This window comes from Bison bison, unplaced genomic scaffold, assembly GCF_000754665.1.
Source record: "Bison bison bison isolate TAMUID 2011002044 unplaced genomic scaffold, Bison_UMD1.0 scf7180017860443, whole genome shotgun sequence".
Lineage (NCBI taxonomy): Eukaryota > Metazoa > Chordata > Mammalia > Artiodactyla > Bovidae > Bison > Bison bison.
The window spans coordinates 4,235,565-4,253,602 of record NW_011491015.1 but is presented as its reverse complement, the minus strand read 5'-3'; the positions used below and the strand labels follow the sequence as shown (position 1 = coordinate 4,253,602).

General features: G+C 37.5%; 1 protein-coding gene across 2 annotated transcripts in view; it reads right to left on the bottom strand.

The window, feature by feature from the left end:
• AGBL1 (ATP/GTP binding protein-like 1) overlaps positions 1 to 18,038 on the bottom strand; it is a 920,262-nt gene that overhangs the window by 247,710 nt on the left and 654,514 nt on the right. For both annotated transcript variants that reach the window (XM_010832175.1, XM_010832176.1), the window contains one exon: positions 6,551 to 6,714. In XM_010832175.1, coding sequence (XP_010830477.1) covers positions 6,551 to 6,714 — 164 coding nt within the window. The remainder of the gene's footprint in view (positions 1 to 6,550; positions 6,715 to 18,038) is intronic.

Genomic DNA, 18,038 nt, shown 5'->3' with positions numbered 1-18,038 from the left:
AGAAAAATAAAGTCTGACACTGTTTCCACTGTTTCCCCATCTATTTCCCATGAAGTGGTGGGACCGGATGCCATGATCTTCGTTTTCTGAATGTTGAGCTTTAAGCCAACTTTTTCACTCTCCACTTTCACTTTCATCAAGAGGCTTTTAAGTTCCTCTTCACTTTCTGCCATAAGGGTGGTGTCATCTGCATATCTGAGGTTATTGATATTTCTCCCGGCAATCTTGATTCCAGCTTGTGTTTCTTCCAGTCCAGCGTTTCTCATGATGTACTCTGCCTATAAGGTAAATAAGCAGGGTGACAATATACAGCCTTGTTGTACTCCTTTTCCTATTTGGAACCAGTCTGTTGTTCCATGTCCAGTTCTAACTGTTGCTTCCTGACCTGCATACAGATTTCTCAAGAGGCAGATCAGGTGGTCTGGTATTCCCATCTCTTTCAGAATTTTCCAGTTTCTTGTGATCCACACAGTCAAAGGCTTTGGCATAGTCAATAAAGCAGAAATAGATGTTTTTCTGGAACTCTCTTGCTTTTTCCATGATCCAGCAGATGTTGGCAATTTGATCACTGATTCCTCTGCCTTTTCTAAAATCAGCTTGAACATCAGGAAGTTCACGGTTCACATATTGCTGAAGCCTGGCTTGGAGAATTTTGAGCATGACTTTACTAGCATGTGAGATGAGTACAATTGTGTGGTATTTTGAGCATTCTTTGGCATTGCCTTTCTTTGAGATTGAAAAGAAAACTGACCTTTTCCAGTCCTGTGGCCACTGCTGAGTTTTCCAAATTTGCTGGCATCTTGAGTGCAGCACTTTCACAGCATCATCTTTCAGGATTTGGAATAGCTCAACTGGAATTCTATCATCTCCACTGGCTTTGTTTGTCACATAAAAAAAAAATCTTTAAAATAAGTAAATAAAATCAAGCATTTTTTTTAAACAAGTAAGGAAAGCTAATTGTTAACATTTATAAGTGATGCTATGATTTATCTAGGAAAAAAAGAAAAATCTAGAGAAATACATTTAGGTATAATTACAGAGTGCAGTGAAATTACAAATAAGCACATCAATGAGTAAGAATCTTCATGTGTAACTAAGACCCACTATTTACCAATCTATGATGAAAAAAGACACTTTTTAGTACAACAAGCACATTAAAAGCTGGTGATAATTATCAGGTAAGTATATGAAAAAGATGTACAGAAAGAATACAAAATATTCAACAATATTTTGTTGAAAATTAAAGACCTGAAGAAGTGGGATAAAATGTCAGATTTTGAAAAAATAATATAGGTAAATAGTCAATAGATGAAAAAGACTATAATGTTTTTACATTTAAATATTTTATAATGCCACACTTTAAAATATAATTTTAATGCACCTTAAGTTAAAATTCCAGTGCTTTCACTTTTGGCAGGTAACAACTCATAAATAAATTATGTAAAAAATGTGAAAGGTTAATGGGAAAATATTTGAAGTATCCAGGATGAACAGAGGTTGAATACCTTTAACATAGAAATTGAAATTAAATTTAAAAATAAATTTTAAATGATTATTAAAAGAATAAAGAACAAAATATATTATTTGGAAATTCATTAAAAAAAAACTAATGAAATAGAAGAATGTAATTCATATCAGAAAAGGTCAAACTATAGATTAAAATAGAACCCACTTTTCACCTATAAATTGCAAAGATTTTAATGCAAAAACAATCACTGTATTTAGAAGATGAGGTAGGAGAAAGCATAGATGACCTAGGTTTTGGCAATTATTCTTTTAGATACAACACCAAAGGTATAATCCCTGAAAGAAAGAATTGTTAAAGAGGACTTCATTAAAATGAAAGATTTCTGCTCTGTGATAGATGATGTGAAGAGCATGAAAAGACAAGCTACAGACTGGGAGAAAATATTTGAAAAAAATACACCTGATAAAAGACCGTTATCCAAAATATACAAAGAATTCTTCAAATTCAAAATAAGAAAACAATGTGATTAAAAAATGGGTCAACAACCTTAAAAGACACTTCGCTAAATAAGATATACAGATGGAAAATAAAGCATATGAAAAGATGTTCCACATTCTATGTCAACTGGGAAATGCAAATTAAAACAACAATGAGATACCACTATGCACCTATTAGAACAGCCAAAATATAGAATGCTGACGATACCAAGTACTGACAAGGATGCAGAGCAACTAGAACTCTCTTCCACGGCCGGTGGGAATGTAAGATAAGGTAGCCACTTTGCAAGATCTTTGGCAGTTTCTTACAAAACTAAACATACTCTTAGCATACAATCCAGCAATCATACTCTTGGTATTTACTCAAAGTAGTTGAACACATTTCCACACAAAAACCTGCACACAGATGTTTACAGCAGTTTTATTCATAATTGCCCACATCTGGAGGAAACCAAGATGTCCTTCAGTAGATGGATGGATAAATAAACTGTTAGTATTATACATCCAGACAATGGAGTGTTATCAAGTGCTAAAAAAAAGAAATGAGCTCTAAAGCTATGAGAAGACATGGAAGAAACTTAAATATATGTATTTCTTAGAGATAAACAGACAATCTGCAAAGGCTAAATACTGTATGATTCCAACTATAGGATATTTTGGAAAAAAGCAAAATTATGGAGACAATCAAAAGGTCAGAGGTTGACAGAGGTTGATGAAGAGGAAGTGATGAGTAGAGGGAGCACAGAGGATCTTTTAGGGCAGTGCAATTACTCTGCATAATATATAATGATGGATACAGGTCATTTTACATTTGTCCAAATGCATTAGATGTATAACATAACGTGTGAACCCTAATGTAAACTCTGGACTTCGGGTGGTAATGATGTGTCGGTGTTAGTTCATTGATTGTCAAACATTTACCACTGTGGTGGGAGATGTTGATAACAGGGAAGGCTATAGCTATGAAGGGATAGGGTGCCTATGGAAAATTTCTGTACCTTCCTCTCAATCTTGTTGTGAATTAAAGTTTCTCTAAAATGTAATATCTAGGAACTTCTCTGGTGGTCCATTGGCTAAGAATCCTCACTCCCAATGCAGGGGGTAAGTTCAATCTCTGGTCAGGGAACTAAGATCCTGCATGCTGCAAGGCATGGTAAATAGATAAATAAGTAAATGTAATTTCTTTTTTTTTAAAGAAGTGTTTATAAAGTTGCAAGGAAAGGAAGTCTTATATATTGTTGTTGAGTGCGTTTTTTTAATCAGTTTATTTACATGTAAAAAAGTCATCTAATTTCACCAAAATATTGACAATGATTATCTAGAGGTAGTTGGATAATGGGTGATTGAAGACAGAAGTAGGGTTGTATTGTTGTTGTTTGATTTCCAAATTATATTTTATTAAATATTCAGAAAAACAAAACTGCATTTGTTTTAAATCAAGTATCTATAATTATTTTTAAAAGTATAGTTAGGTTTTTTAATGTCTATGAAAGATTTTTATTTTTTCTGTATTGTTTCATCAAATTAAAGAGATGAAACAAGTTTATATGGATGCTAAGGGGTCCCCCCGTTAATGCAACGAGACTGTAATTTGGGAGAATAAGTGAGATGTTAAGCCATTGCTAAGGTTCAGCTTGGAGACTGCACATTCTGTCGTTATTAATGGAAGGACGAATGGAGAGAGGGTAACTGAACTGAAGAGTGAGAGGCAATGGAGGGATACAAATCGAGATGAACAGTGGCTGACTCGGCAAAACTATTAAATGATTTTGCAAAAGACCTGTCACAATGGATAAACGGTCCCTCCGGAAGAAACAGCTTAGCATTCCTGCAGTGCACACACAATAATTTCCAGGGATGAGGCTGAGAGGAAAGAGACAGAATGAAGAAAGGCAAGAAGTTCCAAGATGCCTTAACGAGTCTGCAGACATCTCTTGAATGAGCAACTGGGAAGAGAGCTAAAGAAGCAAAACCCAAAACAAAGCATGCATGTATTTCATTTTCAGCTTCAGTCACTGGGCAAACATCCACCATTCTGCCCTTTATCCGCTCATGAAAAATGGTGAGTTGCTCTGTGGATGTTGACTACATTCTAATTATTTCTGTGGTAAATGAGGCATGAAACCTATTGTCAAAAAACACGATGCCCACCAGCATACAGCCAGGCTTTATCTGCCCAGTAGATCACTCCTGGGCCTTGTCTAAAGGACTCTCAAAATAACACATGCTCACATATTTTTAAGGCAACTTTCAGGTCAATGATTGCCTTTTTTTTTTTTCTAGCATTTACTTCTGTGCAAGAAAAGAAGAATCTTTCTGAAATATATAATCCTATTACATTAAATAAAGGTAACGCACCCAAGGATAAAAGTCAGGAATGGGCCAGGGGGTGGGAAGAGGGCAGCAGAAGTCTCCTGTTTAAAGCATATGTAACAGTTACACCCTTTTGTATGAAAATAAGAGCCCTGTTGCTAACACAATTCCTAGGATTCACTCTGCTGATTATTATACATCATGATTTAGTTCTATTCATCGGAAACGAATCAAAGGTACTCAAACAGCTTGCTGCTGGTTTCAAGCCAACAAGTATCTCCTCTGCCATCCCTTAATGAATATACACTTACCGAAAGGGATATTTTCTGGGTCAAGACATTCTCACGGTGATTTCCCTCTCAACCAAGTAGTTTTCATGTCCTCTGGGTGGGAACCACCATCAACCATCTCCATGAGTAGACATATGATACAAATGTTTGGGTGGAAGAGGCAGCTTTCATTCTGTTGCTCTCCACCAGATTCCATGCCTCTCAAAGTTTAATTGAAAACTTTTCAAAACACACAGCTGAATCACATCCTATGTGTGGGTATCCTGCCCTGTAAGAAGTTGCCCCAGCCCAAGAAGGGTCAGACTTCAACCTTCAGTATCTTTGGATAGGTTGCAACTGAAAAGTTACTAGTTTGTTGTGTGGAATTACTAGTTAGTTATAAGGGATGGCATGGAGGTAAGGTAATACCGTGCTCTTATGATCACCCATAGAGAAACCACTGCATGTGGAGCCTGACACCAAATTCTTTAGACTTGAATTAGAAAAGGCATTTCTCTGATAGATTTCTTCTTGTTCCAGTTTACAGGCAACTAATCCTCACTGCATTGGATCAAACAGACGGGCACAATCAATTCAGGGAAAGCAAGCAATGCCAGGTCTGCTCAATCTTTCCTCAGTGAACAGCAGAGGAGACGGGAGGTGGTGGGGGGAGCGGCCAAGATGGAGAGAAAGAAAGAAAACGCAGGCATGTCTGCACCCAAGATAGCTCAGCAAAGGCGAAGATGAAAAGACACGTTGAAATATACATCCTGGCAGATGGAAGCACTTGCTGTCAGGGAAAGAAGCTAAAATACCAGCATGATGCCAAACACACCAAGCCTTTGGGTGCTGAGGGGCGTGGAAGGAGCAGGGGCAGACAGAAGCGGCTGTGATGTCAAAATGAAGTCAGTGCAGTGTCTCTGGGGAGGGAAGAGGCCTGGATTTACTTAAGTCACCGGAGTCTATGATCTATAGCATCGTGTGATAAGCAAGTTAATTACTGCACTTAGGTAATTAAATCTCAGAGAAAACCAGTGCCTTCCGAAGCATTATGAATTTAAGCTATTAGATCTTTCTAGGCTTGACTGGCCATTTGGTGAGAAGTCACATTGGAATGGCTGCCTAACAGTGGCAGGATGAAAATTCATGAAAATGAGCTGGAAGTAAGAGACCTCAATATAATGGTTTTCTCTCTGCCTTTGGATGTGAGGATGCTTCCTCAACTATTGGTAGCCACTTCCTTCCCCAGTGGCTCAATTCCCCTCTCCCTCCCTTTGCTTAAAATGTGGGCAATGACATTCCTTCCATCCTCTGATGTTTGTTGATACTCTTTTCTCTCTCTTGGCCATTATATCTCTCTTTCTTCCACCTAAATACAATTTGCCTAAAGTGCAGGGCATCAAAGGGGCTCATGTGGATAACAGTTATCCATCTCCTGACTCATTAACAATCCTCACCATTCTCAGAGACCCATCCTTTCCCTGCCATGGCTGTGAGTCAGGTTCTCGGGCCAACGTATTCGTCAGCATCATGTATTCTGAGACGGAACGTTGCTATTTAAGAATGGGAAGATTAAATTATTTCTTGTCCCCCAGGCGTGCTGATATTAATGATGAGATTGCCTCTTCTGAGCTGACTAATGACTCCAAAATGATACCTGTACACATATAAACATGTAACTGTCAAACCATACATAAGTAAGTGTGTATGTGTGTTGCTAAGCTGCATCTTCTTTGTCATAAGCAAAATTTTATAAAAATGCATATTTATAAATGTACGTAGCTTTCTATGTGCTTTTATGTACAAGTAAGCATCCTCCTCCCTGTCTTCATCAAGAACTCAGGATGTCCCAAGTTTGGCTCCAATAGAACTCTACTGTCTTACCTTCATTTGGCAGTTTCTCCATGCTTTTTTCTTTATCAAACACCCATAGGTCCACGTGACTTTCACTTCTGAGATATTCTCCGATGGAAACACAAAGGTTCAACTTGTGAGCAACATACCTCTGCAGGTAGACGTCCAGAGACTCTTCCTCAGCATTTAGCAGAGCTGCTGCGCGGGTCAGGAGTTGATGGCTGCAGCTTCCAGATTTGAGTTCCAAGACGAGGAGCCCCAAGCAGAACATGGCTCCCATCTCCTCCAGCTCACCAGTACCAAACTGTAGACCCTGCCGGTTAAAGAGAGCAGTCAACAGTGAGAACAGAGTGGAAATCAGTGAAGACAATCTGTGATTAGGAGGAAGGATTCCTGGATGTACATCTATCACAGAAATGATGAATTAACAGTATTTGTCAGTCACTGCCCAATGAGTTTTCTCATGTGCTTTATGGATCAGCAGTTCTCAGCCTGTATAACATCAACCTTAGGGGAGAACCCCCAAGACAATAATGAGTGGTTAGGGGTATTGAATGGCAGGAGGGTGCTTGAAGATCCAGGAGCCACTCCCCGCCAACTTCTGATAAAGCAGCAATGCTTCTATCTATATTTTACAAAAGGATTTCACAGCTGAAACAAAAGTTTGTAAACAATGTTACTAAGAGAGACTAAAAGTCTGCTTATGCCAAAATACAAAAGAAAGCAATAATAAATTAAAAGAGTTTCTTGTAGAAAAAAAATGAGATATCCTTTCTCTGCCACAAATTTACCAAACAATGGAGAATGAAGGAGATCTTTCATGTAAAAACACTAAAACTCAAAAAGTAAATAAATAAAAACCACTCACCATTTATTTAGAACCACATATTCAGCTGTACTAAGATAACATATGAAAGCAGAGCCGTGACATATACTCTATGATATTATTAACAATTAGCAAGCACCTTGAATGTTGACCACGTGTCATTCTGTTCTGAGCTCTTTTACATGCATTGACTCAGTGAATCTTTACCAAAGTCCTATGAGTTCATCATAGAGTACTGCGCTGAGCTTCCGTGCTTTATAGCAGGTTCCTGCTAGTTATCTGTTTTAAACATGGTAGTGTATATATGATGATCTAGGTAGGTGAGATGGTTGAGGGGGGTCCAAGAGGGACAGGATGTATGTATACATATAACTGAACTGGAAAAGGTCAGTTTTCATTCCAGTTGCAAAGAAAGGGCAATGCCAAAGAATGCTCAAATGACTGTACAGTTGTCTTCAGTTCACATGCTAGCAATGCAATGTTCAAAATCCTCCAGTCTAGGTTTCAGCAGTATGTGAACCGAGAACTTCCAGATGTACAAGCTGAGTTTAGAAAAGGCAGAGGAACCAGAGATCAAATTGCCAACATTCTTTGAATCATAGAGAAAAGAAGGGAATTCCAGAAAAATCATCTACTTGTGTGTGATCGACTACACAGAAACCTTTGACTGTGTGGATCACGACAAACTGCGGAAAATTCTGAAAGAGATGGGAATACAAGACCACCTTCCTGGCCTCCTAAGAAAGCTGTATGCAAGTCAAGAAGCAACAGTTAGAACCAGGCATGGAACAACGGACTGGTTCAAAATTGGGGAAAGGGTACATCAAGTCTCTGTATTATCATCCTGCTTATTTAACTTCTATGCAGAGTACATCATGCAAAATGCTAGGCTGAATGAATCACAAGCTGGAATCAAGATTGCCAGGAGAAATGTCAACAACCTCAGATATGTGGATAATACCATTCAAATGGCAGAAAGCAAAAAGGAAATAAAAAGCCTCTTGATGAAGGTGAAATAGAAGAGTGAAAAGCTGGCTTAAAACCTAACATTCAAAAACCTAATATCATGGCAACCAGTCCCATCACTTCAAGGCAAATAAAAAGGGAAAAAGTGGAAACAGTGATAGATTTTACTTTCTTGGGCCACAAAATCACTTCAGACAGTGACTGCAGTCACAAAATTAAAAGACGCTTGCTCCATAAAAGAAAAACTATGACAACCCTACACAGCATATTAAAAAGCACATATGTCACTTTTCCAACAAAGGTCTGTGTCATCAAAGCTATGGTTTTTCCAGTATGTATGGATGTGAGACTTGGACAATAATGAAGGCTTAGTGCCAAAGAATTGATGCTTTCAAACTGTGGTGTTGGGGAAGACTCTTGAGAGTCCCTTGGACTTCCAGGAGATCAAATCAGTCAATTCTAAAGAAAATCAACTCTGAATATTCATCGGAAAGAAAGATGCTGAAGCTGAAGTTACAATACTTTGGCCACCTGATGTAAGAGCCAACTCATTGGAAAAGATCCTGATGCTGGGAAAGATTGAGGGCAGGAGGAGAAAGGGATGACAGAGGATGAGATGGTGGGATGGCATCACCGACTCAATGTACATGAGTCTGAGCAAACTGTGGGAGACAGTGAAGGACAGGAAAGCCCGGCGTGCTTACAGTTCATGGGGTCTTAAAGAGTCGGACACAACTTGGTGACTAAACAACAGCAACAAATAGCTGATTCACTTTGTTGTACAGCAGAAACTAACACAACATTGTAAAGCAATTATATTTTTTTAAAAAGCCCTACGAGGTGTATGTGTGTGTGCGTGTTACTTCAGTCGTGTCCGACCCTTTGCAACCCTATGTATGTAGCCCACATGTGGAGCTCTTCTGTCCATGGGATTTCCTAGGCAAGAATACTGGAGTGGGTTGCCACCCCCGCCTCCTGGGGATCTTCCCCTCGTTGGGGTCAGTCCTGCTTCTCTTATTTCTCTTGCTTTGGCAGGTGGGTTTTTTTACCATTAGCTCCACCTGGAGACTCATAAATTGATTCTGACTTAACAACTCAACAAACTGCTATATGTAGACTGGGAGGAACTCTGTATTACTTGATGAGCTACAAAGTGCATGCTTTTTGAAGTTAAATTGGATTTGAACCCTCATTTTACTATTTTATGAATGTGTTATTTTAGAATTGTGAACTTCATTCACCTTGATTTTCTCATCCATAAAAGAGATTATAATTCCTCCCTCCACATACTTAGATGTGCCGTGAGAAAGAATATTTCAAAGTCCCCACAATATTGATCAGTTTTATCTCAATTTTTCTTTTCTTCTTCCTATAAAGATATTTAATACAACAGAATTCAATGTAGTTCTGAGGTCTTCGTGTTTATAAAGTACACTTCACTTACATGAAAAAATCAATAGTTGAATATTATATTTTTTAAAAAATAGATTTTCCATCCAAAGAATAGTAATCTAGAAGACAGGGATGTGATAGTAAAAATTTTAAAAGATTGGCCTAAGTGTCCCAAGGAAAAATGAAGTTCCAAGTTAGGAAACTATTTCATGAAAGAATTCCTAGGTAAAATGATAAAGAAATGTGTAAAGTCCTCAACTTTATTTCAGCTGTTTAAAAATGTGGTTTGCTGGATGTTTGGACACCTGTTTACCTGAAGAAAGGAGACATTACTTCAGAGTTAAGGGAAGTCTGTTCCTCTGTAAACAACAGCAGCAGGAGGGGAAAGACAGAAGTTTAACAAGTGGTTTTCCTTAGGTCAATCGAGAAGATCCCTTTTCACAAAAAGAGAAAAGATCTCAGGCTCTTTCCTGCTACAGCAGCTCTGAGGTCCAATGCTTTCCCTCCTCCCATTTTCCTGACTGCTCTGCTTCATTCTACAATGGCTGGCTTGGTCAGAAACAGTGGAGTAGAGGTCACACCGTCCTCCTCCACCCTCCTGCCTCGCTGGTGGCAAAGGGGAATAAACAAGGAGGGTATGAACAAGAGTCCAGGCTCTAGGGATAGGCAACATAACTGATCCACATGTGTTACCCCAGCATCCAGTCCAACATATAACAAGTCAGAAAAAAGAAGAGTCCTGGGGGAAATAAATCTCATAGCAGGCACAATATTGGCAGATCAGAGGAAATTTCTACATACAAGTCAAATTCTGTACAGCAACAGTCAAAAAGATAGCTTTTTTTTTTTTTTTTACTACCATATCGCCTTATTTTTTAGATTAATTCATTTTTAATTGGAGGATACTTGCTTTACAGTACTGTGTCGGTTTCTGCCATACATCAGTATGAATCAGCCATAGATATACATATATTCCCTCCCTCTTGAACCTTCCTCCCATCTCTCAGCCTTTTAAACCCCTCTGGGTTTTTACAGAGCCCTAGTTTGAGTTCCCTGAGTCATACAGCAAATTCCCATTGGCTATCTATTTTACATATGGTATTGTATATGTTTCTAGGATACTCTCGCCATTCTTCCCAACCTTGAAAAAAAAAGAAAAAAAATAGCATTTTTATAATGCAAAAAGAGTCTCAGAATAGATATCAGTTCACTTATTTCAGTTAATGGTTAGTAAAATAAAATGACTAGACAAGAAGACATCAAATAAAGTAACTTACAGCATTTACTGACTGTGGGGCCTTGAGGAACACCTGTTCCATTTCGCTCTCTACTATGAATCTCACTTTAGTAACCTATGCTTTTTACTCCCAAACAGTATGAAGAACATTTGTTTATCCAAATGGCCTCTTCTTCTGTCCTACATCCAGCCTGGAGTGAAAATCTCAGAGGCAAGGATTAAGCAATATATGTTTTTTTATATCCCTGGCATGGAACACATAGTTCAGCATATGGTATATCCTCCATATATTATAAATGGGTAAGTAATGGCTATAAATGTATGGATATGCAGAGGCATGGGTGTGCGTTCCTTGGATACTTATTGTATTTGCTGAGTGGAACTATATTTCTCTGGATAGCAGATATAGGAATGCCTTTAAATTCTGTTCTCCTGTTGTTAAATGCCATGAGCAATTTTAAAAAATTCTTATTTTATTTTCGCTCCAGAAGATGCATTTACTCCCTGGATACATTTGGGGAAACAGGTAAACAAAATTTAAAAATTCTCTTATCTACATTGGTCAGTTACTATGTACTCACAGCAGTAGTTTTATAGATAAATCTGGCTTTGGGTTAGTTTAAAAGTGTATCTTAGTAAAACAGAGAACCAATTTTCCTCTCCCTAAGCTTAGTTCGATTAATTAGGATTTGTTTTTCACAGGCAATGACAAAAAGTCTGACTAAAGTGACTTAATAATAAATGGAACCTTATTTTTTGCATATCATAAGTTTTGATGGGTATTAAGTTTCTGGCCTTATTTCAGTTGTCTTAACAAAATCAGGGTCACTGTATCTGCTATTCTTCTGATTTTCTCATCATGACTGCAAGGTGGCTGCAGTAGCTCCAGCCAGCACATCACCATTCAAGGAAGGAGAAAGAGAAAGTGGGGGGGGGGAGGGGGGAAATGACAGCATTTTCTTGCTTATACTTTATTGGTCAGAATTATGTAATAAAGCAAACACTAACTTTAGAATTGTCTGGTAACTAAATAGTTTAGATTGCTCATCCTTTTTAATAAAGATATGTAAGACAGAAGAGTGTTAGAAACAAGACTGGGTGAGTCCAGCAAGGACACACCAATATCCATGTACCAATGCTGCTAGAAAGTACAGCTCTTTATTTTTTCAACACATTGGTAAGCAAAACTCACTGGCACAGTTCTTTACATATACATATATTTTTAAACTTTTCTTGATAATCTACCCCAAAATAAGTGAAATTCACAACTATATTTGTTCCCCAAATTGGCTAATAGCCTCACCCTCATATAATTTTTAAATATCAACATGGGAAGAATATTTGTATTACTGTAGAAAATTACTTATTTTAATATTTTAAAATAAGTTTTAAAATAACTTTAAAGTCTAAAATTTAATTTTTTATTTTAATATTTGTATTATTGCAGAAAATTATATATTGGTAAGACAAACATAGAATCTACAGAAGATAAGTTTATAAAGCATGAATACTGATAAGCAAGATACTAAGCAAGATACTTATCAAGATACTGGTGAGCATAGAGAAAAACCAATTAAAAATCAAACATGGGGAAATATTCTATTTTATTACTTAAAAATACTTCTTACACTCTGCAAATTGGTAGATAAACACACTCAAATTGAAAATATTTAGTGCTGACTCTTATGATAAAAGCTGGCACATATCAAAATACAATGACTATTTGATATGATAATATTACTTCTGAGAATTTTTCCTAAGGAACCAATTCTAATAAAAGTGAAGCCATATGCACAAAATGTGTATCATGTCAAAGTTATACATAGTAATTAAAATTTTTTGAGAGAAAAGTCTAAATATTTAATAAGGAAAAATGACTAATGAAATTATAGTGGAATAAATTTTATGAGATATAATGAAGTAATAATTATAACAATTTGACAATAAGCGATAATGTTTATGATTTAATGATAAGTGTGAAAAGCAAAATACAAAGCACATAATGATGTGATTTCTGGTGAAGATTTAGAAATGAAAACCCCTCACGTACACTTTCAGACACTAGTGATATGATTTGCCTATAATACACAAACACATAGACAGGGGTAATATCAGTAAAACATTCATGTGCAAAATACTTTTAAAAATTATCACTCCCTAGAAAAATGTTTTAAAAGCTACGTAGGACTTCCCTGATGATCCGATCATTGAGAATCTGCCTTCCAATACAGGGTATGCTCATTAGATCCCTGCTCCCTGAGGATCCCACATGTCACTGGGCAACTAAGCCCATGCACCACAACCACTGAGCCCAAGAGCTGAAACCACTGAAGCCTGTGCACCCTAGAGCCTCTTTTCCACAGCAAGCGAAGCCGCTGCATTGAGAAGCCCACGCACCGCAGCTAGAGAGTAGCGCCCATTTATTGCAACCAGAGAAAGCCCACGTGTAACAGTGAAGACCTGCTGCAGCCAAAAAAAAAAATCTGTACATAGCATGTCAATAAACTAGTGTAATTACATTTAGAAATTGTAGGATCTTCTATCGTTAATATTCTGAAGTACAGTAAGATTTATTTCTTTTATGTGTAATTCAGTGACAGTAAAGATTGGTGTCTTTCATTAGTTCTAGAAAAATGTCACCCATTATTTCTTAGAATAATTTATTCCCCCATTCCCTATCTACTCCAAAACTCTTAACTCTACTTTCATATTTTGTTATTTCTTTCTATCTCTGTGATTCTGAATATTTTATACAAATACTCCATTTTCATAATTCTCTCTCCAGCTTTATTGAATCATTTTTCTAACATATCCATCTCAAAACCTGTCTCTGAAATACTATAAACACAGTTATTTATATGCTCTACCTGATCAGTCCTAAATATAGTCTTTGTGTGAATCATTTATTGGTTTGATTTTTCTGTTTAGTGGCAATAACATAGGCTTCTTTGCTCATTTTATGATTTTTCAAGAATTCTAAATTTGCATATTATTTAATTCAAAGAAAGTATTTGTGGATTTATTTTTAATGTTCTTGCCTCCAGAAAGATCTTATGCTTGACTCCCCTAGGCACTTGGGAACAGCCAATAAAGGACCAGTATAGGCTGAAGTTTGGGCTTGAAGCCTTTTGGGTTCTACTGTCCAACTGAATTATGTTCCCAAATCTGCTTAAAGGAGGGTTTGTGTTGAGAAATTATGAATAAAAACTTTTCCATTTTTTCCTGCTCTACCCAAAGCCATGGCCAAAAGACATTCAGGCAAACCTACTTTCTTGCTTTTCACAGATTGCGTTTTCACCAGTTTACTGACTGCAGTTGTCATCTTCTGAGGACCTAACTTTGCGTGGTCAAGTCTTCAATCAGTCCTCAGATCTTGCATGGGCCTCTCTCTGTGTCCAAAACCCAAGTTATAAGTGAATAGGGATTAATTTCTGCCCCCAAAGACCAACAATGTCTGGCAAAACCTATCTTTATTTTTAATAAAACTAGACTTCATTGAACACCCTCTATAAGCAAAGAGGAAAGAGGTTACATGCTTCATGCTGTCATGTGTAGAAATACTACAGTTAAAAAGGGTGGCACTCAAAAGACACTAAACAAGTTTCATTTTTAAAAATACAATTACTTCCAGAAATGAGAAAACAATCTGGGAGATTTCTTATTTATATCTTGGAAATAATCAAGAGATATCATTGCCCTGGTGCAAGGATAGCAAAAAGGAATGATGAGAGAATAAGAGGTCAGAAGAAATTGCACTGCTGAGATGGAAAAGGGCATTTCTACATTAAAATCCAAATGGAAAGAGTTCACACACTATTCAATGCAGAAAATGAAATTCATTCTGTATAAGATAACCTTGAGAAATTTTCCAGCATCTCAAGGGAAAGCTGGATAAACCTGATGAGTTAAATATGTAAACAAGAATCATGGAACAGATTTAGGAAAAGCGATCTTGTACTTCGAGACTAGATAGTATGGAAGTCATAACACAAGTCAAGAAAAAGAAAAAAGGGATGAGGAGAAAGAAGAAAGAACTTCCTTACATTAAAAAAAAAAAAAAAAAACCTAAGTCTGCAGATCAAACAAGTTCACCAAATACAAGTGCTGTAATTAATTAAAAGAAACCAAAAAAGTGTATAGATCCCAATAAATAATTTAAAATTAAATAGTAAAATTTGCTCACACCAATAGACACAAAAAATAGTAAGGCAATGACATATGGAACTGAGGAGAAAATATTGTGTCTTGAAAAATGTTGTTTACATGTGAGGGCCCTGCAGGAAGATAACCCAAGGATGAGAAAGAGTTAAATACAAACCACATATTGATAAGGAAAATTTCAGGGACTTCTGTGAAGGTCCAGCGGCTAGGACTCTGTGCTCCCAGTGCAAGGGTGCAGTTCTGATCATTGGTCAGGGAACTGAGATGCTACATGCCTCCCAGCACGGCCATACAAATAATCAGAACTCAAAAAATTCAGAATTTCTTTTAAAATATTATTATAACTGTATTGTTTACAATAACCAATACATGGAATGAACCTAAGAATCCATCAATCAATAACTTGATGAAGAAAATGTGATATAGACATATAGATATGGATCCATCAGAATATTAGTCTCAATACAATAGAAGGAAATCTTGCCATTTGCAGCAACATGTAAAGACATTGAGGGCATTACATTAAGTGAAATACATTAAGGAAAGACAAAGACTGTATGATCTCACTTACATGTGGAATCTACGAAAAAAAAAAAAAAAACATCTCACAACGAACAGACTGGCGATCGCTAAAAGTAAAGAGTGGAAGGAGGGCAACGTGGGTGAAGGTGATCAGAAGTTAAAATGTCCAATAGTAAAAATGTAAAAAATGTAAAATGCCCTCATAGTCAATGAAAGAGTCCAAAATGCAGTACTTGGGTGCAATCTCAAAAATGACAGAATGATCTCTGTCCATTTTCAAGGCAAACCATTCAATAGCACAGTAATCCAAGGCTATATGCCCCAACCAGTATTGTTAAAGAAGCTGAAGTTGAATGGTTCTATGAAGACCGACAAGACATTCTAGAACTAACAACCAAAAAAGATGTATTTTTCATCATAGGGGACTGGAATGCAAAAGTAGGAAGTCAAGACATACCTGGAGTAACAGGCAAATTTGGCCTTGGAGTACAGAATGAAGCAGGGCAAAGGCTAACAGAGTTTTGCCAAGAGAACACACCAGTCATAGCAAAAACCCTTTTCCAACAACACAAGAGAAGACTTTACACATGGACATCACCACATAGTCAATAGTGAAATCAAATTGACTATATTCTTTGCAGCCAAAAATGGAGAAGCTCTATATAGTCAGGAAAGACCGGGAGCTAACTGTGGGTCAGATCATGAACTCCTTATTGCCAAATTCAGACTTAAAATGAAGAAAGTAGGGAAAATCACTAGACCATTCAGGTATGACCTGAATCAAATCCCTTATGATTATACAGTGGAAGTGACAAATAGATTCAAGGGATTAGGTCTGATAGAGTGCCTGAAGAACTATGGACGGAGGTTCGTGACACTGTACAGGAGGCACTGATCAAGACAATCCCCAAGAAAAAGAAATGCAAAAAGGCAAAATGGTTGCCTGAGGAGGGCTTACAAATAGCTGTGAAAAGAAGAGAAGCAAAAGGCAGAGGAGAAAAGAAAAGATATATCCAAGTCGAGTGCCGAAGACTTGATATTTTGAACTGTGGTGTTGGAGAAGAATCTTGAGAGTCCCTTGGACTGCAAGGAGATACAACCAGTCCATCCTATAGGAGATCAGTCCTGAGTGTTCATTGGAAGGACTGAAGCTGAAACTCCAATATTTTGGCCACCTGATGCGGAGAGCTGACTAACTTGAAAAGACCCTAATGTTGGGAAAAATTGACAGTGGAAGAAGAAGGGATGACAGAGATGAGATGGTTTGATGGCATCATCAACACAATGGACGTGAGTTTGTGTAAACTCTGGGAGTTGGTGATGGACAGAGAGGCCTGGCGTGCTGCAGTCTATGGGGTCGCAAAAAGTCAGACATGACTGAGTGACTGAACTGAACTGAACCCATTTGAATGCAGAGTTTCAAAGAAGAACAAGGAGAGATAAGAAAGCTTCCCTCAGTTATCAATGCAAAGAAATAGAGGAAAATAATAGAATGGGAAAGACTAGAGATCTCTTCAAGAAAATTAGAGATACCATGGGAACATTTCATGTGAAGATGGACGAAACGAAGGCCTGAAATGGTATGGAACTAAAGAAGCAGAAGATATTAAGAGGTGGCAAGAATAGACAGAAGAACTATACAAAACAGATCTTAATGACCCAGATAACCATGATGGTGTGATCACTCACCTAGAGTCAGACATCCTGGAGTGTGAAGTCAAGTGGGGCTTAGGAAGCATCACTGCAAACAAAGCTAGTGGAGGTGATGGAATTCCAGCTATGCTATTTAAAGTCCTAAAAGATGATGCTGTGAAAGTGCTGCACCCAATATGCCAGCCACTTTGGAAAATTTAGCAGTGGCCACAGGACTGGAAATGATCAGTTTTCATTCCAATCCCAAAGAAAGTCAACGCCAAAGAATGTTCATACTACTGCTCAATTGAACTCATCTCACATGCTAGCAAAGCAATGCTCAAAATTCTCAAAGTCAAGCTTCAACAGTACGTGAACTGAGAACTTTCACATGTTCAAGCTGAATTTAGGAAAGGCAGAGGAACAAGAGATCAAATTGCCAACATTCATTGGATCATCAAAAAAGACATAGAATTCCAGAAAAAAATTCTACTTATGCTTTATTGATTACACCAAAGCCTTTGACTGTGTGGATCAAGACAAATTGTGAAAAATTCTTCAAGAGATGAGAATATCAGACCACCTTATCTGCCTCCTGAGAAATCTCTATGCAGGTCAAGAAGCAACAGTTAGAACTGGACATGGAACAATGGACTGGCCCAAAATTGAGAAAGGAGTACATTAAGGCTGTATACTGTCACCCTGCTTATTTAACTTATATGCAGAGTACAACATGAGAAATGCTGAGCTGGAGGAAGCACAAGCTGGAATCAAGATTGCCGGGAGAAATATCATTAACCTCAGATATGCAGATGACACCACCCTTATGGCAGAAAGTGAAGAGGAACTAAAGAGACTCTTGATGAAAGTGAAAGAGGAGAGTGAAAAAGTTGGCTTAAAG